The sequence below is a fragment of the Harmonia axyridis genome, chromosome 2, assembly GCF_914767665.1.
Source record: "Harmonia axyridis chromosome 2, icHarAxyr1.1, whole genome shotgun sequence".
Taxonomy (NCBI): domain Eukaryota; kingdom Metazoa; phylum Arthropoda; class Insecta; order Coleoptera; family Coccinellidae; genus Harmonia; species Harmonia axyridis.
Window position 1 is genome coordinate 56,821,474 of NC_059502.1, and position 24,576 is coordinate 56,846,049.

The 24,576-nt window shown below is 34.9% G+C and overlaps 1 protein-coding gene across 2 annotated transcripts; it reads right to left on the reverse strand.

The window, feature by feature from the left end:
- On the reverse strand, positions 1-24,515 carry LOC123672179 (xenotropic and polytropic retrovirus receptor 1-like). Of its 2 annotated transcripts, none has more exons than XM_045606182.1 (8): positions 24,102-24,515; positions 13,558-13,950; positions 11,114-11,375; positions 8,252-8,622; positions 6,354-6,504; positions 6,103-6,303; positions 4,558-4,730; positions 1-737 (listed from the first exon to the last, which is right to left on the reverse strand). In XM_045606182.1, the coding sequence occupies exons 1-8, from the start codon at positions 24,168-24,170 to the stop codon at positions 348-350; spliced, it is 2,010 nt and encodes a 669-aa protein (XP_045462138.1). In that variant the 5' UTR covers positions 24,171-24,515; the 3' UTR covers positions 1-347. The 2 variants fall into 2 exon arrangements, with proteins under 2 accessions (XP_045462138.1, XP_045462139.1); XM_045606183.1 differs by having other exon boundaries at positions 6,103-6,297; positions 24,102-24,498.
- Between the last annotated feature and the right edge of the window lie 61 nt (positions 24,516-24,576).

Below are 24,576 nucleotides of genomic sequence, written 5' to 3' on the forward strand. Positions count from 1 at the left end.
TTAGGTAAAATCATGATATATTTATCACATAATCATTTGTATAGTAATAAATATAAATCTCAAGAAATATCATAAAACGAAGAGTGCAATTCCATTTCGATAAAAAGATTTCAAATACCGTGACCATCTACTGAGCACAATCCATGGCTATAATTTTATAGATTAAATGGTCACTGGTCAGGCTATATAGGATTATATAACTGTTGACAATCTCTAAAGTCTTCGTTCATGTCTATTGAGCCAAAAATGATTCGCACCTTTGAAAAAATGGTTGAATTTGATTCTTTGTCCATAAAAATGACACTGGTAAGGTTTTAAGTATATAATCTAACAAATTATACATCATTTTATGCCTGCGTAATGGTCACGGTCTTGAGAATATTTTCATCAGACAACAAGGGCCTCTTGTCTTCCTTCTTCATTTGCTTATTGCCCTTTCCCTTTCCTCTGTTCTGCACGCCATTCGGATCGTCCATCATTCGTAAGATCAATACTTGGTCGGAAGATTCGATAGGCGCTACAGAGATGTCTCTGACTGCCCTAAATTTACCGCAATTGTTTAAGTGTTCGTTTTCCAAACGGAAAAAATTCCAGATGAACCTTCTGAAAACTTCCAGAGGAGCGGTTATTGACGTCATCAAATCGGAGCTTATTATTTTAGCATCAGTTAGAAAAAATGCAGGCATCCACAAGAATCGAAGGAGGAAGTCCTCCACTATGGCGAAATAGTAGAAGTGCTGAAAAAAAAAAAATTTTATAATACACTGAAAAGTCATTATTTGAATTGTTTTATTCTCAAAAATCTAGTATTCAGCTTCATACAAAATTTTATGGTGATAGCTACACCAGAATAATAATACTTCAACCAATAAGACACGGGCATTACCAATAAACATATTTTTTCTTGAAAAATCGAATCTATTCGTCAATATAACCACCTTCTGAAATTTTTCCGGTTAAAAGCGGTTGTATTGGAGCTTCGACTAATCTGAAATTGTAGAATTCCAGTGCCGTGCGTCTATTGCGTCCCTTATCACAGCAGAGCTGTTCTCGCCATTAGTCGCCGTAGTCTACAGCTCGCTCTTCAGTTCCAGAGTTCTAATGAACTCCAGTATCTGGGATGGTTTCAAGAAGGTTACTTCCTCACTTCTGAAGGGTGTTTTTTTTTAGAGCTATAGAACTTTAAATTGCAATAAAACAACAATGGATTATTCGATTGACATGAATTTTATTTATCCGCAAGATAATCTAGTGGCATTACATTTTAAATATGGTTGCTGGCATATGGCCCCCACGGCTGGCTCGGATGTAGTCCAATTTTCTATGACTTTTTCCAACATTTGTGGCCGTATATCGGCAATAACACGGCGAATGTTGTCTTCCAAATGGTCAAGAGTTTGTGGCTCATCCGCATAGACCAATGACTTTATATAGCCCCACAGAAAGTAGTCTAGCGGTGTTAAATCACAAGATCTTGGAGGCCAATTCACAGGTCCAAAACGTAAAATTAGGTGGTCACCAAACGTGTCTTTCAATAAATCGATTGTGGCACGAACTGTGTGAGATGTTGCGTCGTCTTGTTGGAACCACAGCTCCTGGACATCATGGTTGCTCAATTCAGGAATGAAAAAGTTAGTAATCATGGCTCTATACCGATCACCATTGACTGTAACGTTCTGGCCATCATCGTTTTTGAAGAAGTACGGACCAATGATTCCACCAGCCCATAAAGCGCACCAATCAGTCAGTTTTTCTGGATGTAACGGTGTTTCGACATATACTTGAGGATTAGCTTCACTCCAAATGCGGCAGTTTTGTTTGTTGACGTAGCCATTCAACCAGAAGTGCGCTTCATCGCTAATGGACGTAGTGCGCGATACGTATTCCGCACAGAACCATTATTTTCGAAATAAAATTGCACTATTTGTAAGCGTTATTTAGGCGTGAGTCTATTCATGATGAATTGCCAAACCAAACTGAGAATAAGTCACTTGACATCTGTTAAATCGGTCGCCATCTTGAAGAGTAATGCCAACTTAAAGTTATATACCTCGAAAAAAAACATTTTTGCGTTGGCTAGCGATGGCGAGGCATTCCGTCCCCAGGTGATCTGTAGTTTCTTTCTTCTCCCCACAGAATCTGCACTCAGTCATTTTCTGCTAGACACATTCTCATCAGGTGTTTCCTACCTGCCATGTGAGGAATCCAGAGAAGAGATACGACTTGGATCTCGCAGCATCAAAGTTTCTAAGAAATGTTTTGGATTGATTCAGGCAGATTCTCTCAGAGTGTTTCTCTTTGGGTTTCTTTCTTATCTTTAACCTCTTTCATGTAGGTAAATTTACCTATACCACAAACAGGTTATAGGCCAATGAAAGGAGTAAGTGCTCCTTTTCTGACAAGTGTGTTGTCATCTTATATTCCTTCTACAGGACCTTTTTATTCTTGCCTAATTCGTTGGGCTTTCTTCGGCTAATGCCATCTTAGAATCAATGATATGAGAGCTCAATGCTTTGATTGCAACCTGTCAGAATGTATCGCTATTTCACATTTCTGATAACTTTTACAAGGTTCATTTCCACATATCTTTCGATTTCAGATATATCTGCCTGAAGGACAGCGGCCTAATGATAGTAATCATTTGGTTTCAACCCCAAATACTTCATGTCCAGTCCCCGTCGTGGTTTCAGAACTATTTGTGTTATAAGTAGTGTTATTTTAGTGTTATTATTTTAGGTTGAACTCAATGGAGAAAAACTCTCAATTGAATTCAATTCTCATGAGATGCTTCCTGAGGCGGCAATGCCCTGATAAAGAAACCAGTAAGGAGATGAAGCATATTCTTGCTAAGATTCAGAGACTTTTTAGATCTCGCAGTATCATAGTTTCGAAAAAACTTTTTGTAATTATCCAATCCCGCTCTTATAGGTACATTTAACTATACGACCGATAGGTTTTGCGCCGATGAAAGGAGTTTGTGCTCTTTATCTGGCAAGTGTGTTGACCTCATCATTTCCTTCAATTCCCAAATGAGCGGGAACCCCAACTAAATAGACATTGTTATTCTTGTCTATAATCAACTTAGAATGGATGATATGTGAGTTCGATGCTTCGATTGCAGCCTGACTGTCAAAATGAATAGCTATATCATATTTCTTACTAGTATCGTTTCCAGAGATTTCAGTCTTCGATGTGAAAATTTGATCCCACAGATAACACAACAATATCATCCTTCTTGGTTTCGAACAAGATAATTCCAGACTGTCAGCACGGTTTTGTACCCGGCCGCTTTGTGATAACGTGTCTGCTTCAGTCCCTGAATTCATGGACAAAGTCCCTTGATTCGAACTCACCAGTGGATGTGGTCTATTTAGACTTTTCAAGAGCATTCGATCGCGTTCCTCTGAAAAGACTCCTTCTCAAACTAAGCCATTTTGGCATCAGAGGGAAATTACTCAAATAGGTCGAGTCATTTTTGAGTGATCGAGAGTTCACGGTCAGAGTCGGTGCATCCTCTTCTAGTAGCAGGACTGTAACTAGTGGCGTACCACAGAGTTCTGTGCTCGGCCCACTGCTATTTCTGATTTATTTGGCTGATCTTCCACAACTGGTATCCTCTGAGTGTTCAGCTTATGTAGATGACTTTAAATTGTTTGCCAATGCTTTCTCCTCTACAATCCAGAATGATCTGAATCGTATCTCTGAGTGGTGTCAGGAATGGCTTCTTCCCCTAAATATTCAGAAGTGCAGGGTTTTACATTTGGGCAGGAATAATCCGAGGAGACAGTACAACATTGATGGTGTTCCACTTCAAGCTGCCGAACAACATGGCGATTTAGGAGTGATCATGTCATCTGATTTATCTTGGTCAACTCATGTCGATGGTGTTGTGTCAAAGGCGAAGAGAATGGTGTATCTAATAAAAAGGACCTCCCCCAGGAGTTCTGTGAGTACAGCTAAGACCCTGTATACCACTTACGTGCGGCCCATCATGGAGTTCGCCGGTCCTGTTTGGGCGGCGGCACTCGCGGGTGATCGGGAGAGGCTCGAGAAGGTTCAGCGGTATGCAACGCGTGTGCCGTATGGTGCGATTCGCCCGAGCTATAACGAAAGATTGCGCCTGTTCGGTCTTCGTTCTTTCCGTGAGCGCCGTGGACGTGGCGATTTGATAGTGACCTATAGAGCGTTACACGGTCTGTTCGGTTGTGATCTGAGCAACTTGTTTGCCCTCAATACTAACAATCTTCGTGGCCACCAGCTGAAATTGTACCACGAAAACTATCGGACATCTCAAAGGAAACATTTCCTCTGCAACAGGGTGTTTGATAGGTGGAATTCACTACCAGGCTGGATAGCGGACGCCCCAAGTGTGAATACTTTTAAAAATCTGTTGGATGCACTTTAATGTCGTTTTAGCATTTTCTTTATTTTAGGGTATTGGTGTTATGTAAACTTTTCTGTATTTTTTTCCTGAGAGTTATAGGCTTGTATGCCTCCTCTCTTATCCATTTTGTAATAATAATAATAATAATAATAATTTATATGATTACAACTTACCACAGAAGAATATACGATTTCTTCGCGAAGGAACGGATTGTCCCCTTTCGACATTGTGGAGAGCAAACCCCAATCCATTCGTATGTCCCACATATAAGCATATGTCGAACTAATCATTTGCGCTATAAACCAGGCAATGAGGAAAGGATTTGGTGATTCATTGACGTACTCACCTGAAAAAAATAATAGTCATGAATAAAAACTCTGGAAACAAAATTGGTACGGTAGAGCGGTGTGACTTTGCCAACGGAGGTGACTTTGCCGAACTGACTAATATTTTAAGTTTCACATCTTACAGAAATCACGAATCGGAACCTTTGACCAAACTATATACCCACATGTTGCAACCGTCGCAGTTGTCTGGCGTACTTTGAATGGTGTGCTACGGTATGTTAAGTGAGCGGGTAATTTTTTAACGTGGGTATATATGCGAAATACTAGGAGTTGTGCAGAAAATATGACGAAAGGTACATCGAAATATATTTGGCAGCTTACTCTACATTAATTTAACGTCACGTTAAAAAAACTGAAAACATTTAGTTGAAAGGATTTCGACATTTCGGGAAATTTTACTATTGTGGCCCTTTGGCGGGAGACATTGCCACACAGGGCCACCGCCAGGACCGGCAAACCGGACATTTTGCCGGGGCGCCAAAATTTAGGGGCGCAGTCAGTCAATAAAACAAGACATACTTTTTATGTTTTATGCTTTACCAAGAGCTAATTTTTTTGAAATCGAATAGGCGCTCTCATCTATAGTTATGAAAGTACAAATAGGTAATCAAATGCATGATGATTTCAAGTTAAAATAACGATTTATATGAAATTGAAGAGATGCCGAAGAGGAATAACAGAGGCTCCTTCAAAGAAAATTCAGGTGAATTAGGCGAATCAGGGCAGCGAAACTTCATTTTGCCGGGGCGCCAAAATGTCTGCTGGCGGTCCTGTTGCCACATACCAAATTTGTTTCACCTGTTTTATTTTGAGGCACAATTATGGGTCGTCGATACAAAAAAGAAGTTGGATGCAAGGAAGTATAGTAATTATACGAAAAAAACACTAATCCGAGCAATCAATGCAGTTCGAAATGAAAATATTTCAACAACTTCCGAAGTGTACAACATTCCCAGAAGAACACTTTGGAATGAAATTAACAAAAGATATATGGGCGAACCCGGAGGCATTAGTGCACTAACATATACCGCCAGCACTTCATTAAATTGCCAAAAAACGCATTTTCAATGCAAACTCGCACCGATTGGCGGGTCACTTTGCCAAATTTTTAAAAATAAAAGAAAATTTGTGCACCTTTTCATTTGATTCTAACCACAGCAGTCGAAAACTCAAATGTTCAAATTAAACATACTTTGCACAGGACTTATTTCACGAAAAAACGAAAATGTTACACCAAGAAAACTATAAAAAGTGGTGCAAAGTCACACCGCTCTACGGTTTTCATTATTATTGAATCAGAATCGATACGGTAAGCTTTCAGGAAGCTGCGACCACATGCATCTTTTGTCCTTAAATCAAATTGATACTTACTAGCATACATCGACTTCATAGTAGAAAACAACACAACAAAAAACGTAGTGGCATATTTTCCCGCATTAACCAAATGTGGAAACGCCTCTTTAGAGTCGTAATAACGTCTAAGGCACTGTGCGAATCTGAACCATGCAGGCAGGCAGTTTATTATGGGACGGACGAAAAAATTTTTCTCCATACACCCTGAAGTATCTGAAACTGTAAATGTGTTATCAAAAAAGAATAGCATAATTAATATTGAATCTTACCTCCAGCTTCTTCTAACCAGTTTCCATTAGTATAATAAAAGCAGGTGAGGAATTGTAAATCTAGCAATGCGTTAACGAAACTATTCATTTGATCCGCCAGCCAGAAATCAGCAAAATTTACAGAAAAAAAAGGAGCACCAATAACTCTTCCCTAAAAAAAAAAGAAGTTCAGGTTCTCTCATAACCTAACCATGAGCTTCCTTGTAATATTGCAGAATTTCGAAATTGACCTTTTGATTTGTAACTTGACTTTATCTTTTCAAAGGGTGTATCTCTAAAAGCACAATAATAAAAGATTCAATAAAATAAGGTTTTCTATTGCACACCATTATAATATAAAATGGGTTATAAATTATAATTGGGATGAAAACTTGCTTTTAATTAGGAAACCATAATTTAGGTACAGTAACATGATATATCGTCTGAAAGGAAATTTAATTTTCTTACAATATATCTTATGATATGCAGGTCATTCCATTTGAAAAGACGCACTTTTATCATTTCACGTCTCGTTGAGCATGTGATTTTGAACAACCCTGTATGATTAGGGACATAAGTCCCTAATCATACAGGGTTGTTCAAAATCACATGCTCAACGAGACGTGAAATTTTAAAATAATTTAAAGGGTGTTTTTTTAAGAGCTATAGAACTTTAAATTGCAATAAAACAACGATGGATTATTCGATTGACATGAATTTTATTTATCCGCAAGATAATCTTGTGGCATTACATTTTAAATATGATTTCTGGCATATGACCGCCACGGATGGCTCAGATGTAGTCCAATGTGGACGTCCAATTTTCGATGACTTTTTCCAACATTTGTGGCCGTATATCGGCAATTACAAGGCGAATGTTGTCTTCCAAATGGTCAAGGGTTTGTGGCTTATCCGCATAGACCAATGACTTTACATAGCCCCACAGAAAGTAGTCTAGCGATGTTAAATCACAAGATCTTGGAGGCCAATTCACAGGTCCAAAACGTGAAATTAGGCGGTCACCAAACGTTTCTTTCAATACATCGATTGTGGCACGAGCTGTGTGACATGTTGCGCCGTCTTTTTGGAACCACAGCTCTGGACATCATGGTTGTTCAATTCAGGAATGAAAAAGTTAGTAATCATGGCTCTATACCGATCACCATTGACTGTAACGTTCTGGCCATCATCGTTTTTGAAGAAGTACGGACCAATGATTCCACCAGCCCATAAAGCGCACCAAACAGTCAGTTTTTCTGGATGTAACGATGTTTCGACATACAATTGAGCATTAGCTTCACTCCAAATGCGGCAGTTTTGTTTGTTGACGTAGCCATTCAACCAGAAGTGCGCTTTATCGCTAAACAAAATAAAATGGACGTAGTGCACGATACGAATTCCGCACAGAACCATTATTTTTGAAAAAAAAATTGTACTATTTGCAAGCGTTGTTTAAGCGTGAGTCTATTCATGATGAATTGCCAAACCAAACTGAGAATAAATCACATGACAACTGTTAAATCGGTCGCCATCTTGAACAGTAATGCCAACTTAAAGTTATATACCTCAAAAAAAAACACGTTATTATACGTAAATACTGAAAATATTTTCGATAGAGCAGTGGTTCCTACTTGAGAAACCATATGTCAATAAAATCGTACCTTCCGTTCTCCAGGTTACCACCGATCGTGGCCTACCCTGTATATGGAGCTATTTCTATGATTTAATATCTCAAGAACGTGGTGAGCAATTTTTTAGCAAATTAGAAAATACGATCAAAAAAGTACTAGTGCAAAATCATCAATGTTTCGAAAGCGGTACGGCAAGTGAAGCCGTCCTGTCAAAACTACTTATGTCAAAATAATTTGGAGCTCTTATGTGATACACCCTTCATATCTCGAATAACTTATTAAACTCACCGTTATTCTCAACAGCCAGAATCTGGCTTCATGCCTGAATACTCTGAAGGGGTTTATTAAAAACAATATCATTATTAATGTCAGGGCCAAAGGATTAACAAACGGAGGCATGCTAAGGCTTGCACTAAATAAAAAACTGAGAACGCTTAATGCCCAAATAACCCCTAGAATGGAAGCCAACTCCATCAGATGTTGCTCAGATAAGTGATTTCTAGGATCTAACTCGAATATAAGTACATGGTTCACTCCAGATGATCTCCATCCATAAATATTTATGCCAATTAAAAATAAGAATTCTATAAACAAGAGTGGTCCTCTGTAAAGTCGGAATGCTATTTTCAGGTTATCACCAATTCCAGTATGAAATGTAGCTGAAAAAAAAATGTATATCAACGATTTCTCATTGCATTACATTGGAATTGTAAGTATAGATGTTAGAAGCAAGTGGATCTGCAACACATCATTAAACTTTTATTTATTTTTAAGCAGTTATCCCATTATTTATTATTTTTTTGGGGAACTTGCTATATAAAATTATTCCTATATATTATTATTATATATTTACTGTAAGACAATACCAACTCATGTATTTTTATCGGCAGGAGAGTGTAGTACTTGAAATATCTTTTCTCTATTTCAGTATCATAATAAGTTCATTACAGTTCTAAAAACAGTGCTGTAATGAACTCATATTACAGCATCGTTTTCGGTTATATTTTTCGGTTTGTGGTTGTCTATATTGACTTCCATTCCTGTCAAATTTCAACAAACGTCAATAATTGTCAATATCTCAGAGGAATTCTTTCCTCTGAGGTCAATATAATATAATTCGGATGTAGTGAAATGATTTGCAACATTATTCGCAATTTCTCTAAATTCTGGTGGTGTTAAATCGATTTCGTCAGATATAACTAACCCATTTAATTCGTAATTGTAAATTATCTCAAAATTCAAAACGTACGATTCATATCCAAATTCCGTAATCTGTCAATGTTCGTAACAGTCACACCAACTGCCATGATACAATATAAAAGTCACTAGGATATATAATCTGAATTTTTCATTGAATTTCGTCAATAATTCACAAAACTTCACTGAAATAGAGAAAATATCGTATAATACTCGTTGTAGAAGGCAATTCCAACACTCATGCGTTCGAATTTCGCATTCGTGTTAGAATAGAAGCCCATTCTGCAACTTGTTTTAGAATATACTATTCTCTATTTCAGTATCGTAATGAGTTCATTACAGTTCTAAAAACAGTGCTGTAATGAGGTCATTACAGCATTGTTTTCAGTTATATTTTTCGTTTTGTGGTTGTCTACACAGACGTCAGACTTCCAATCCTATCAAAATTCAACATACGTCAATTATTGTCAATATAATATAATTTGGATTTAGTGAAATGATTTGCGATATTATTCGCAATTTCTCTTAATTTTATTGGTGTTAAATCGATTTCAATAGACATAATTCACGAATTCAATGCGTAATTATAATTTTTTCCAAAATTCGAAACATACGATTCAAATTGAAATTCCGTAATCTGTCAATTTTCGTAACAGTCACACCAACTGCCAAGATACAATACAAATGTCATTAGGATATATGATCTGAATTTTTCATTGAATTTCGACAATATTTCACAAAACTTGACTGAAATAGAGAAAATATCGTCTAATACTCGTTGCAGAAGGCAATTCCAACACTCATGCGTTCCAAAACTCGCTCCTTCGTCGCTCGTTTTCGAATTTCGCATTCGTGTTGGAATAGGAGCCCATTCTGCAACTTGTTTTAGAATATACTATTTTGATAACTAATTTTGTTAGTTTCTTCATGGAAGGAGAAACTATTACTCGTTTCGAATAGAAATATTAAACAATATACTGGGTGTCCCGTAAAGACCACGTCAAACCGAGGAAGAATGTAGATCAAAGGATAACCCACCTGCTATGACAAAATTCCCATTATAAAAGTCTTACCATTTTCGAGATATTTTTTTTTTTTGAGAATAATGAATTTTTGCCCCTTTCAATAGTTTTGTCCTCACGGTTGGTACAATTTTACATCTTTTTGATTAATTGAATTTCGTCGAGGTGAATAATTATGCGGGTAATATTTTCGCACGTCAACAATTGCCATTGTTCACTAAGTAATGCAACATCGAAGATTTCTTAACAGAATTGACAAACTTGATTTTGTCAGAAACGTACCCATTTGGATAAAAACAGCCATATCTTTTTTCTTTGAGTAACAAATTACTTGTGTGATACCTTTTTGAAATCACTATAAAATAGACAAGTTATTGGTGTAATGTGCAACAGTAGCTCGGTAAATTTTTTTCCACTTCGATGGGCTAAACTTCATGAACAAAATAATCCACTACCAAAATTTCCAATAGAAATATTTCTCATAGCCCCCCTTTAAAATGTTCGGAGGATGTTTTTAATGTAAACGTTAAAATCATTCTTCAGCAATATTTTACTGAAAAAATTAACCAAAAAGATGTGAAATTGTACCAACCGTAAGGACAAAACTATTGAAAGGGGCAAAAATTCATTATTTTCACAAAAAAACAAAATATCCAGAAAACGGTAAGACTTTTATAATGGGAGTTTTGTCATAGCAGGTGGGTTATCCTTCGATCTACATTCTCCCTCGGTTTGACGTGGTCTTTACGGGACACCCTGTATAAAGGGCTACTATCCGGAAATTATTATGAACACTTCATCATTGTTTTAACCTTGAAATTAATTTATGGAACACGTTTCATTTGTAACTTTCGATTATGAAACTCATTCTTAGCCCTAAAATGTAAAGTGAAAGCTAGACGCTCCATCAAAATATTTTGAATTGAATTACCTGCAAGAACTACAGCTATCAAAAGAACGATGAATGACCCAGAAAAAAGTCCAACTTTGAATGTTGTCCACGGTGACTGCTGCTCCCCAAGAGGTGGCACCCTAAGACGTTTCATAGCCTTTTGTCTGTCGCCACCTTCGAGCTCATTAGTTACGGTAGCCTCTGTATCGACAATCAGTTTATCGATATCTTTGTTTGTACAGATATGAGAAGTTTCAACGTGTTCTTCTCGCCATTTCAAACCCAAATCATTGCTAAAAAGCTTTAAGAAAAGAAATGTATGATTTTAAAAACCAACCAGAATAAATCACATTGAAGAAAATCGGTAGTAATAATTTTTAGCCAATATGATACCTAATTTCAGTTTGAACTGACTTAAAAACTCTGCAAGAAAAGCTATATAGTCTAGATAATATGTAGAATATATCTTAACTCAAAGTCGAAAATGCCGTTTGCTACTCTTATCATTACTTACCATATTATGGTAAGTAATGCCATTGGTTAGGGTAGCAAACAGCATTTTTGACCTAGTGTTAATTCGATAGAACTGATAAGTTGATACATTTTTAAACCAAGTCAGTTGAAATATACAGAGGGTGGTCCAAATAGAGACCTTACCACCTTCGAAGACATATCTTTATGTCAAGTTTTTAAATAAATCAGAATCTTCGGAAATTTTTTTTTTATTTCTGAATTGAAGTTGAAAACTACAAAAAATTGGTTATTTTCGAATACCCATGGGTATGAGGAATTCAGATTGTATCTTTTGGACCAGCCTGTATAATTAACTACATAGTAGGTCATTTAAAATTTGCATTTTTAATCGGCTACAATACCCCATCAGATCAACTCAATTTTACCCATTCCGTTAATGTTAAATATTAAACTAACTTTCTGTAATAATACGAATAACGAGAGTGATCGAAATAACCACTGCAAACGCTAGATGACTCATCCGCTATGTTCTTCATTAACATATTTCACTCTGATATTAGCATTAATATTATAAACTGCTCCACATGAGTTAGGGATATCGACTTAAATTGCAAAAAATATAGTTAAATGAGATTTTTGTGATGAAAATTCATATTAATATGATTTCAAGTTGCAGGAAATAAAATTAATTTTTAGCCTGTAGGTCTGCAGCGTATACAGGGTGGTTCAGAAAAATCGATTAAAATAACGAAATTTTATTGTCAGAGAATTCAAGCATTTTAAGACTATCAATACAATGGATGGCCTCCACGGGCATCAATAACAGATAGACATCTTCTTTGCTTACTACACACGAGGTTGTTGAACATTTCTTGAGGAATTTGGTTCCATAAACGGGGCAGAAGCTCTCTCAGATCATTTAAGGATTCTGGGGTGAGTTGATGATTATCTAATCTTCTTTGGAGCATATCCCATGCATGTTCTATGTAATTCAAATCTGGTGAGTGCGGAGGTATTGGTAAATGTGGAATACCAAGCTCCTCGCGCGCATTCTCAACAGCAACTGGTATCGTCTAGAAATTGAAAATATCAGCGTGAAAATTTGGCACAATATTGTCAATGATATGCTCCCTATAGTGTAAGGCGGTCATATTCCATTCCAAAGGTGTAGAGTTGTGCGCCCGTTGAAACATATCCCGGCCCATACCATAACACTACCCCCTCGGAATGGATGGACTTCTTGGACATAGCGACGATTACGGGGTATGCGTGGGCTTGTCCTCACCCTTATTCATCGAGAATCTGAAAATCGTCCATACTGGATTCATCAGTGAAAAGAACACTACGCCAATGATGTTGCCTTTCCCATTCCAGTCTTTGACGCTTATGGTCACGTGTTAATGGAATTCCCCTTAAAGGACGTCTAGAACCTAGATTCATCTCTCTCAAACGTCGTCTGATGGTTTCGATGGAAACTTGAATCCCATCTGCATTTTGAAGAGTATTCAAGCATGTGTTGTTTTTCGTTGACCACCAAGCCGTGGTCTTTTCAACACGGAACCTGTCTCCCTGAACCTATTCCAAAGTTGAGATATCACACTTTGGCTGACTTGGAGCCTTTCCGCTACAACAACCTGAGTTAGGCCACCCTGTAGCATTCCGATAGCCCTATTAGCCTCAGCGTTTGTTAATTTACGTCTTGGCATTTCCAGAGAACTCGTTTCAAATCGAAGCCGTTGATAGACTGACTCCATTTCAAAATAAGAACATTCATGAAGCATATGCAAAGAACCAAACATCAGAAAAAAGGCGACCAGATTGACGAAATGTCTCATACTGATTTTTATTGGATCGATTCAAGTTGTTATCGAGTTTTAAATGATTTTACAGCGATTTTCTCGAAGATTACATACTTTTCAAAACGATTGAATACGATATCCCTAACTCTTGTGGCAGTATATTTGTCCAATTTATGGATACAAAGTGTTACTGTTACTGTAATTACTCACCTTATCGTGTTTTTTCAGAATTTTTCTGAAACCCGTATGGTTGAGCGTTTGATAATTCTGTAAAAGAATCAAACTAAGATAGTATTCGCTGAAAGCCAATTTTAGTTCTTGGAGTTTTCTTGTAGATAGAGGTTTCTTCACTGTAGATTCCCTTCTTCTTCTTTGAAGAATATCAGAGGTAGCCGTTTTCAATTCAGCTTGCAGTGTAGCAAATTTTCTGGTCGCTTCAGCCAGTTTTTCCGAATAAAAGGTGTTAATTTTTTTCAGCTCTTTATCACAGTAGAGAAAGAAATATTCGTCGAAGTTAGCGAAGTGTCTTGTTATGTTTTCTGGTTCTACGCTTTCTTGAGATGGCGCGTTTTCGACAGTCACATATAATAGGGCTTTCATTTCCTGCAAAATAAAAGGAGTAAAACTATACAAGTGCTTAATACAAACATTAAAAAAAAATGTAATATAGAACACTAAACGCTTATCATGATTTTCAACCTTTAAAAAATTCAAAGATAAAATACTCTAGCTGGGATGATAGGATGGATTCTGAAGAAAAATAAATGACACTTTTTAGCGCTCTTCAATTTGAAATTTTCGGGACAATTACAGAACGAGTTATCTTATTGAAACATTCTAGAAAAGCATTAACTTTGAGCATTTGAATGCTCGTTTATTCAAGCGCCTATTGCGCCCTTGGTTTGAGATAATCTCCTGCAGTTCGATAAGAACATTCGAGTTTCATTTTAAATATTTACAGGGTGTTCTTTTATGGGGGCATGGCTCCCCCTGAGATTTTGATCGCCTCATTTTTCAGGACAACACCCTCAATATTACTTTCTCAACCCAAAGGCGAGGAAAAAAGGAAAGTAATAGATTCACAACTATTTTCCGGTTTTCAATGGAATTACATACTATACATACAGGGTGTCCCATAAGTGGCACGTCACAGTGACACCGGAGGTAGGTCAGCTAAAGAGGGACCTAACCAGCTTAACATGACCCCAGTAAAAGTTGCATGGTTTTCGAGTTATTACCAAATTACGTTTTTTAGTGAATTTTCACCTTTTTTAACATTGTCAGGGTCAGAATTCTGCTGGAAAGCTCTCGAAGCTTATTTTTGTTGTTGTAATGGAATCTTAAATAGTTATTTAAGATGACATGAGTATGATTCTGTCAAAAAGTTATGTGGATTTCCGTAAATTAATGGATAAATCTTGATTTCAATTGCTAGCAAAACGAGAACTTCGACTTTGGACACCTGCTGTGAAAAAAAAATCCTTGAAACAAAACGAGCAAGTAACATCAAAAAATTGGGCATTTTAGACAGATTTAGAAATGGTACAATACACGAATCTTATGCCCATAAAACTAGGTATTTTCATCATTTTACCGATGCCCTACTTAACTAAGTTGAAACTAGGAACCCCGCTATCAGGTAATTTTGCCGCTTGCTATGACATTACATTTGATACCGGGCTTTGTTATTATTTGTTAAAGTCACAATAGGGAAAAAGATGGATTAGGGGAAGCGAAAAAGGAATATTATTGAAAAAAAGGTAAATTAATTAAAAACAGACTTAACTTTCGATTATTTATTTAATTCTTAAATCTAACTTACAGTAAATGTTCAAACTGTTTCCCTCGGACTCTAATGCATAAATGACACCGTTTTATAAAATTACGATTCAATTTTCTTAAACTAATTTCCGATATCGTCCGGGCTGCGTCGAATACGCGTTCACGCAATTCTTCCTCGCTTCTTATTGGTTTTGCATACACTTTGTCCTTTAAACATCCCCAATAAAAAAAAAAAATTGGATTCAAATCCGGGGATCGCGGTGGCCACAGTATGGGGATTTGGTAATAACTCGAAAACCATGCAACTTTTACTGGGGTCATGTTAACCTGGTTAGGTCCCTCTTTAGCTGACCTACCTCCGGTGTCACTGTGACGTGCCACTTATGGGACACCCTGTAGATATAATCCATAATCGGCTGAGGTATTTTTTTAATTGAAAACTTTTTTAGGCGCGTTGAGCACTTCTTGGGTGAAGAAAAATCATGGAACCGAAAGCACTCCATGCGTGTCAATTTGTTTATAAATTCATCTTATACACTGTGTCCGTATCCGTTAAGTATGGAACAAATACCATTTTTAGCTAAACAGACCATTTTAAGAAATAATCCTGAAACATGTCGATTTTCTATTTTAATTTACCGTATTTTAAAATAATAATCTAATATACAGGGTGAATTACTTTCGAGTAATGACGTCACCGTCATTTTTTTTAATGGAACACCCCCATTTTGTTTCAATTTTCTGATTAGTCTGGCTGAGCAGATTCCAAAAATGTATCACATGTTGATTCCAATTGGTACAGGGTGGACAAAAATACAATAGTTTTGTGCTCATAAAGTAACGCGTAACATTCTTCATTAGTTAAATTAACAATATTATCAAAAATACGGCAATTGATTTGAATATAAGACCCTGTAGTTTGTTACATTTTTAGATTAATAAAAATGTATAAAAATAAGAAATAATTTCTTTCATATTCTGTCTGCTAGATCACAAGTACCAAACTTGTTTGGAAACAGCTCATTTTTATTAATCTAAAAATGTAACAAACTACAGGGTGTTACATTCAAACCAATTAGCGCTAGACAATAAGTATTTTTGATTATATTGTTAATTTAACTAATAAAGAATGTTATGCGTTATTTTATGAGCACACAAGAAATTATTGTATTTTTGTCGACCCTGTACCACAATTAGTGATCTTTTGAAATTCAGAGTAGACGCTGGTGATGAATATAAATACAGAAATAGAAAGAAACGGAATACTGATGTCGCCTACGATAATCATGGACGCCTTATCGTTTTTCAATAATTTTCATTTTGCCCCCCCTGAGAAAAATTTCTGCGGGCGCCCATGGCTTTAGTCATCTGTATCTCGCGTTGTAAATTCCGATCGGATTCCACTAGATAGCGTTAGAAAGATGAGATTTCGTACTACAAAAACCTTTCTGACAGTTTTGTGATTAATTGACTCAGTTGATTTTAAGCCCGCGTCAAAGATGGACACTAGCAAAGAGAAAATACGATATATTTTAGTTTTCGGATAATAAAAAACATATTCTTTGGATAGGGATAATACCAATAAAGCTGAACTTTCATCTCACTATTTTTTTGATGGCCTACAGAAGTTATCACTTCGAGATAATTATGGTTTTTCTTCAATTCAACATTTCTTGATTCGTTTTTTTTTTCAACAAAATCTTTATCTTAACAAAACAAGAATGTCTTATAAATTTTGAGGTATGTGCTGCAAAGAAATTATGCGAGTGCAAAAAAAATATATACCTACCAGGTGCGGTAGAACAGTTAATATAAAATAGGGTCAATAGGGATTCAAGTCAAGTAGTAATTTTTCAATGTCAATGGATGAAAATTGGTAACTAGAATTTTGGAAATTCATGTTTATTTTTGATATGATGTTTTGAATAGTATTTTTTTTATATTTTTTTTATTATAATGTAGAATAGCTTGTCCGTATAAATAAATAAATGTCAAGTCAATTAGCTTGAATATCAAGTCAAGCCGTGAATCCCTGAAGTAAAACTTCAAATAGTTCCCTTTTGGTTATATCGATAAAAATGATGGAGATCATGTTGTTTCTCTCAAAAAAAACTCTCATTCACCTAGTTAGTTTTCCAAAGACATTACTGGTAGCCAAAGCCGTATCTAGGTACTATTGCGCCTGTGGCAATATCTTAGACAGCGCCCCTCATTTTCGAAGATTTTTTTTCGTCGATTATATTTTCTTATAGTACTTTTTTGTTCATAACTTAAGTCATATATTTTGTGATTATTTTATGCTTAGTACGCAAACTCTAGGGAAAGTTAGCAATATTTTCAATGTTTCCAGCAAGGGCGTAGAAATGGGTGGTAATTATCCCTCACCCCCCCAATATTTCCAAAATATAAAATTTCAGAATTCTCGCAAAGACGAAAAACGAAAATTTTTCTATAAAAAGAAACAATAATCATTTTACTTTCCTCTTAAATTGACACGGAGTACAATATCGGACCCTTTTCCGGTTTATGAGTTTATTATCGCTTTCAAGATGAGCATTTTTTTTTTTTCAAGATGAGTACTTTTACGACACTACGAGCACATCTATGTCCGAGGTTTTTATTTTCCTTTATCTATCCGCTTTGTCGGTGTCGCCGCTTATTTGCCATCTGTAATTTTTGCATTCGTAATCGGTATGCACTTACTCGTTGTTTTCGGTTTTTTGTTTCATTCTCATCACAAAATTTCAATACTGTAGTTATCAAAGTACTGAACTGAGTAATCCGCATCGGAAAATTGTCTGGGCCGTGTTATACAATTTACTGTGATTCATTCGAATTGCAATTTCATTGTGCAGATATCAGTTTTGAATTGATTATATCTAAACGGTGTTCCTAATGTGTACAAATGAAAATGGCTGAGTTCTCAGATCGTTTTGAGAAAAAAGTCCTATAACATGAATCTGCAAACGCTTTGGTTTTGAGATACCGGTGTTGAAGTTTTTTTCTCATAGCACCTTCCCTTCACAAGATATTTAACTTGAATTGGCATAGATCTTCCGATTTGAAGTTTGTGATATGCTTATTTTGTATGCAAATCTACAAGGTTATATTTTTTCCGAAAGGGTACCTGCTTCTTTCTACCAGAACTATTTTCTGGTGAAGTACTGGTTTTATAGAAAAATGTGAAAAGAAACTCTGGTCTAGTACAACACTTTTTGGTTTGTTGTAGTTTTGTCGTACAGCTCTCTGGTAATCCTTAGGAAAATCCAGATTATTAAAAAAATCCAGTTAGTAAGCTGTGATGAATAAATTAATTATAACTTATGGTACTTATCAACAAATTCTGTAGCGAAGATTAATAAAGATCTGATAAACTTATAATAATAATAAGGTTTATTAATCCCAATATGTACATTATGACTCACAATAATGATAAATATAAGCATCACTCAAAAGTATGAATATACAAGAAACACCCTGTATCTCGAAAACAAAGCGTTTGCGGGCTCATGTTTATGGAACTTTTTTTTTTAAATATCCAAGGAATATTATCTTTCGTAACTCCGTTTTAGGAAAACCCAGTATGAGGTGAGAACAATCGAATTGGTAATAATCATGTAATTGCTCGTTGCGAGGCGTATACATGAAAACCGAGTTGTGTTCTTTCGAATTATTATGTCTGCTGCTCCAATATTTTTTCTCTTGATATTTTTGGGCGCCCCTGCAGACCTTGCGCCCGTGGCAAGTGCCACCTTTGCCACGCCCTAGATACGGCACTGCTGGTAGCTCGTTTTTTCTGCCTTAACTTAAACCAAGAAAATTCAAACCTGTTTACATCCTTGTTTGCAAAGTAAAGGTTTTCCAATTGGAAAGGTTTCATTTCGATATTGAAAATAAAGTAGGTATAGATATTACCAGACAAATCAATGGATGTTTATTCCATTGTGAAGAGGAAGGTACGACATGAAAAATAGAATACGATATCACCAAATGGCCGCCACGTTTGCGGTTTGGGCAACATATTATTCTCATGAAATTTTCCATGACCAATTCTCACATTTGCGGCTGTCTGTCATCGATAACGAATTCCACCTTTAAGCTCTTGAATCCATTGTGGAACATTGGCATACCTTACACCTTATCTTTCACGTGGCTCCAAAAGAAAAATTTTAAAGATCTCGATGCCCAATTGTGATCACCTCTTCGAGGTGATGGCCAGGAAACGTTTCCTTTAATATTGCGAATGTTTTGTTACTTGTGTGGCATGTAGCGCCATCTTGTAAAAAAAACCTCGTCCATTTTAATAACTTCTAATTCCGGCCATAAAAAAAACTTGGATTTTCGTCGACACTACTAGCTACAGCAACAATATTCTTAATTGTTCTTGAGCGACGTACATCGTTTCGAATCTTCACATCACTAATTTGTCCCATCAGATAAAATTTTTCACCATAGTTTCATTATTGCCCGTGAAAAAATGCTTCACGACGACCCAAAAGTATTTTAGTTTTGCGAACTGTGACTGCAGCATTTTCACCATTTTTGTCAGAAATTTTAACAATTTCAATGCCTTGTAGAAACGTTTATTTCTCCATGTTTAAAAATTGCGTAGTTTTCACCTGTCAAATGTCAAAAGAAGACAACTTCAAGAGTGCCAGCTGTGCAAATATCCGGGTATTCAAAATGAAACCTCTTATTATAATAAGAGGTTTCATTTTGAACACCCTTCAGTAGATTTTACCGCAAATTCCCGTCATTTATCGCTTCGGAGTGAATTAGTGTGACGTCACACACCGGCATTTTTGGTTCTCCTGTCGGCTGTCAGTGTTCGGAATCCAAACAAGTAAATTGTCATTCAAATTAGTACGGTGTCGTTGAAGGAATTGGCTTATTTTTATAAATAAGAGTATTTGAGGAACGATTTCAGTATTAATTGATAGACAGAAAGAACGAGGTTAATACCAGTAAGTTTGAATCCTGTACCATTCCCCAGATTTTGTATAAAGCCGTGTTTATTAGTTGAACTTCAAGTTCGAATTTACTGGCATTAATCTCGTTCTTTCTGTCAATCAATTAATTGTAAAATCGTTCCTTGAATAAACTTATTTATCAAAATAAGCCAATTTCTTCAACGACAACGTACTAATTTGAATGACAATTTGTTTGTTCGGAATCCGAAACTGACAGGAGAACCAAAAATGGCGGTGTGTGACATCATCACTAATAGAGCGTATTCCCTGCTGAATATCAATAAACACCTTGGTTTCGACCATATAGTAATAAACATAGAGGAATTTGCATAATGAACAAAAATGTCTTTACCGAGTTCAATTTTATAGCCCTTTTTCCATGCAATTCTTCAACTGAAAGAAAAGGTTGTGGGTACCTAAATATACAGAGTGTTTCCAAATAACACGTGAACCTTGGAGTAAGTGTAAGTATGATCCATTTACTATCATTTGAGCCATATTTACTGATAATCAACAGTTTACGAGATCATTGAGTTCTAGTGATTTTCAAAAAATTTCTCACCTTATTTCATTTTTCGTCGATTTTCTTTACGTTGACCAAATTTGATTATAATATAAAATTTCAGGCGAAAAGTAACAATTGAAGAAATAACGTCTTGTATGAGGAAAGGTGGAGATCATTTCAAACATTATTTATTAATTAATTTTCTACTAAATTTTGAGTTTAATTGCATTAAAAAATTTTCCATTTATTATACTTTCCTTTCTTTGCATCTTTCCCCTTTCAAATCAAAATCTGCTGATACAAAACTAGATCCTGCATTCTAACGAAAACTTTTTTAGGAAATAAAGGAATTTGGCAATTTGTAAAACCTTTCAAATGATTTTGTCATATATAAATTGTGAAATTCAAAAGTTGCACGCAAATTTATATTAGAAGTTTACTATTCTTTTCTTCATATTCCAACTTTGAAATCATACTCATTCTTATTCAACATCTAATACAACACCGTTTTGCTGTTTTTATACATATCAAACCATTTTCGGATGAAAATAATCCAAAATTCAAATCAAACTTCCATCGATACCATTAAAAATGCTATGAAAGGGGTTCACGAAAAAAAAGGTTGGTAACCACTGATATAGATGGTTGCATTCAGCTTTTTCAGATAAATGGTGCATTCGCAAGTAGAATAATAGCGATTTCCATATTTCATCTTTATCTAGTCTAATTTCGATTAAATTTGGTATGGATATTCGGGTTGGGATAGTGAAATACCATAATTTTTTCAATATGGCTTGCGTTACTCATGGGTATACTAGAAATTTTCGGTTGATATTGTGTTAGAAGACAGAAAATAACGTACCCGAGAACGTACCATTGAGTGCTGCGCTTTTATAGTAGCGAAAGAGATATACGAGTAGAGAAGCATTGTCATTTTAATTGGCCGTTTTTTTAATTTTATGAAACGTTTTGTTTCCATGATTTGGAAATTCTATGAGATAGAAAGAAATAATAAACCATAATATCAATTTTTCATTGTTTTTATTTAATTTTCCGATTCAATATACCTACATATGGAAACTTAAACTATGAAATTAAATTAAAATTATTTTCTTCGATTCCATATTAGAAAACAATGTGTCGAACTAATAATTGTAGGTAATTAACACCTGAATCTGTATTAGTATTCTAAACAATTTTTGAATCAAGATGCGAAAATTTATCGCAGTTCGAGAGAAGAACCTTGTATTTTACGACATATTATTTCCGCATGGTGAATACAAATGGAACGAATGCGATGATGAGAAGAATCAACACAATATGTCATTATAAACAGAGTAAATAAGATAACGATTATTAGTAAGGTGAGAGAGCAATGCTTTATAATCAAATTTCAAGACTGATTTCTGATTATCTTGAATAATTCCCATTAACGATTAGATTTTTCAAAAATCTGATGGCTTCTTATCGATAAAATCGATATATTCCAGTGGATAATCTCAGACACTTCCGAAATTTGAAAAATTCCATTATGATAATCAAAATTACATACCTACATTTCGAACAAAGGTTAATATGCCCTAATAGAATAAGTCAAATTGAAAAAATAAATAGGTAATAATTACTTACGCTTTATTAGATTTTCTGTAATGAGGTTATTGAGAATAATAAGAGTTATTATTTGAATTTTCAGAAAATCAATTTTTTCCTTGAGCAAATACAGAGTTTATGATTGAATTAAAAAACACTGCATATTCTTCATTCATCCAAAAGAATTTTCAAAAATTCATAACAAACGAAACTGTAGTCATAATCTAATATTCCTTTTCAATTTATGTCAATAAGTCTCTCAAAAAAAATTTTTTTCAATTTTGTACATCAATTTTTAATATTCCCAAGGATTAATGCATTGTGTGCTTAATTTTTTATGAACAATGATTTAATGTCCCACGACAGATTTTCGATTATTTCCCACAACTATCTTTCTTATCAAATTTCAAGATTTTGATTTTTGAGCATTTCAAAACGTTAATTCTGAAAATTGCAGTAATACTTAAAATTTTTCACAAAACGCCAAAATGCACCACTCTTCCATAGGATGAATCTTTGCATTTTATATTTCGGAGGGATATATTTTATTTAATTTAATAACAGATTCTTTCAGCTCTCATCCCTTATTTAACTCATCTAATTTTCTCCTTTTGTCATGCAGAGGGGTAACTAACGGGGGTACTGGATGTCCCTCCACAGGAAATATAATTCAACACTAAATCTTTAACTGAAAATATTCAAAATAATTTATTTGGCAAATAACCATAGATTTCTGAATGAGATTTTCTAAAATGAAACATCCTTATTATCTCAAGTAAATTTTTATGAATCACCACAATTTATTTTATTTACTTAACAGTTCTCTGGATACACCAGTGCTGTCATGTTAGATCTTACTAACTAACAAGATAACTAAAATCTTCTGTTCAATAAACAGTTAATGATAATTTGCCCAGTTCTGCCTATAGTGATAAGCTGTTTTCTATCTTTCCTGGATAATTTTTTCTGTCAATCCTCTTTGTTACATTATCTTAATCAGAGCTATCAGAAAATATACCTATCTTAGCAAGAATTCATAAAAATAACTCCAGAAATGTAATTGACTTGTTTTGTCGAAAAGTTACTAGATACTCAAAGTTACTTCAAATACTCTTCTAGAGAGTAATTTATCTGAATACTTTTCAAAATTTCTCTGATGTCAGTATAATAGTAATAAAAACTTTTCTCAAAGCCAACAATACGACACAATTTGTTTTCTTTATGTATTTTGATATTAAAATTAATAAATATGGTATAATGTTTTACATAAGAGCAAAATGTCATGAATATGATAAGTTTACCCATCAATCCTTGAACAATCAAACGCATAGTATATAAGTACACTCGACTAACACATATATTTAATCAGATCTTTTTTATCTGACTAAGAGCGAATTTTTTGATACTTCTTGATAAGTTGTTATTGTCATTATTACCAAACAAATTATACAATGACTTCATACAAGATGATTCAACAGTTCAATTAAATATATGCAAAACATGAAAATCCATTGAAATACAACATTCATTACCAAAATAAAATATTTTAATGCCAGTCCAAATTTCATTGAAATGCAACTAAACACAGGATGTACAATTTGATACTTGAACTCAACATTTTCCAAAATTTGAAACTGAGAAGCTGTAAGGGAGTATTAACATTCCTAAGAAAATGCATTTACATTCTGGTAACAGCATTTAGCATTCTTTAAAAAAATAAAAATTAGGAACAAATCTTTTTCTTGAAGGTATATTATAGGACATAGAACTAAGCAAAGGTACAATAATGTAACATGAGGAACTAACTCTAACAAGTAACATGACTTAAGGATAAGACAACCCATTCGATACATTACCAGACTCAATATTTTTATGACAAAGGTATGATATTATTCAGCCTTACTCACTTCGTAATTTATATATTGCTTCCTCCATTCTGGGGTTATGTGGGCACTGAGATGTTCGGCAAACTTCATCTTTTCTTCAAAATATAGTTTGAAAACAATGCAATGGTCAAAACACAACTATTATACACAAGTATCACTATCAGCTTATAGCCATCATTGAAATTTTGCAAACGGCTATTTATTGGAGATTAGTTTCCTTTGAAGCAAAACCGAGTTTATTATTATTTGTTTATAGTTATCTCAATAGATATTGACTTCAAATACCTAAATTACTCCAATATTTGTTCATTGTTCTTGCTTCTTAAAAAATAATAAGAAAGAAACTTGATATCATTTGAAACTTTAAAAAAACAGTTAAATAAATAAAAATCTATAAAATAAATCACGTGTTCCACATGAAAATGAAATCAACTGAAATTATCCTGTGTAGCAGATTTTCCATGTATCTTATCCTCTTAGATCATATGTTCGATCG

What these genes read in the sequence shown, in the direction of transcription:
- LOC123672179 (XM_045606182.1), bottom strand. Translation starts at nt 24,170, where the DNA reads ATGAAGTTTGCCGAACATCTCAGTGCCCACATAACCCCAGAATGGAGG. An exon ending in TCTGGCTGTTGAGAATAACG is followed by an intron (nt 6,505 to 8,251) that starts GTGAGTTTAATA and finishes TTTTTTTTTTAG; the next exon opens with GGAAGAGTTATTGGTGCTCC. An exon ending in CTGGTTAGAAGAAGCTGGAG is followed by an intron (nt 6,304 to 6,353) that starts GTAAGATTCAAT and finishes ACACATTTACAG; the next exon opens with TTTCAGATACTTCAGGGTGT.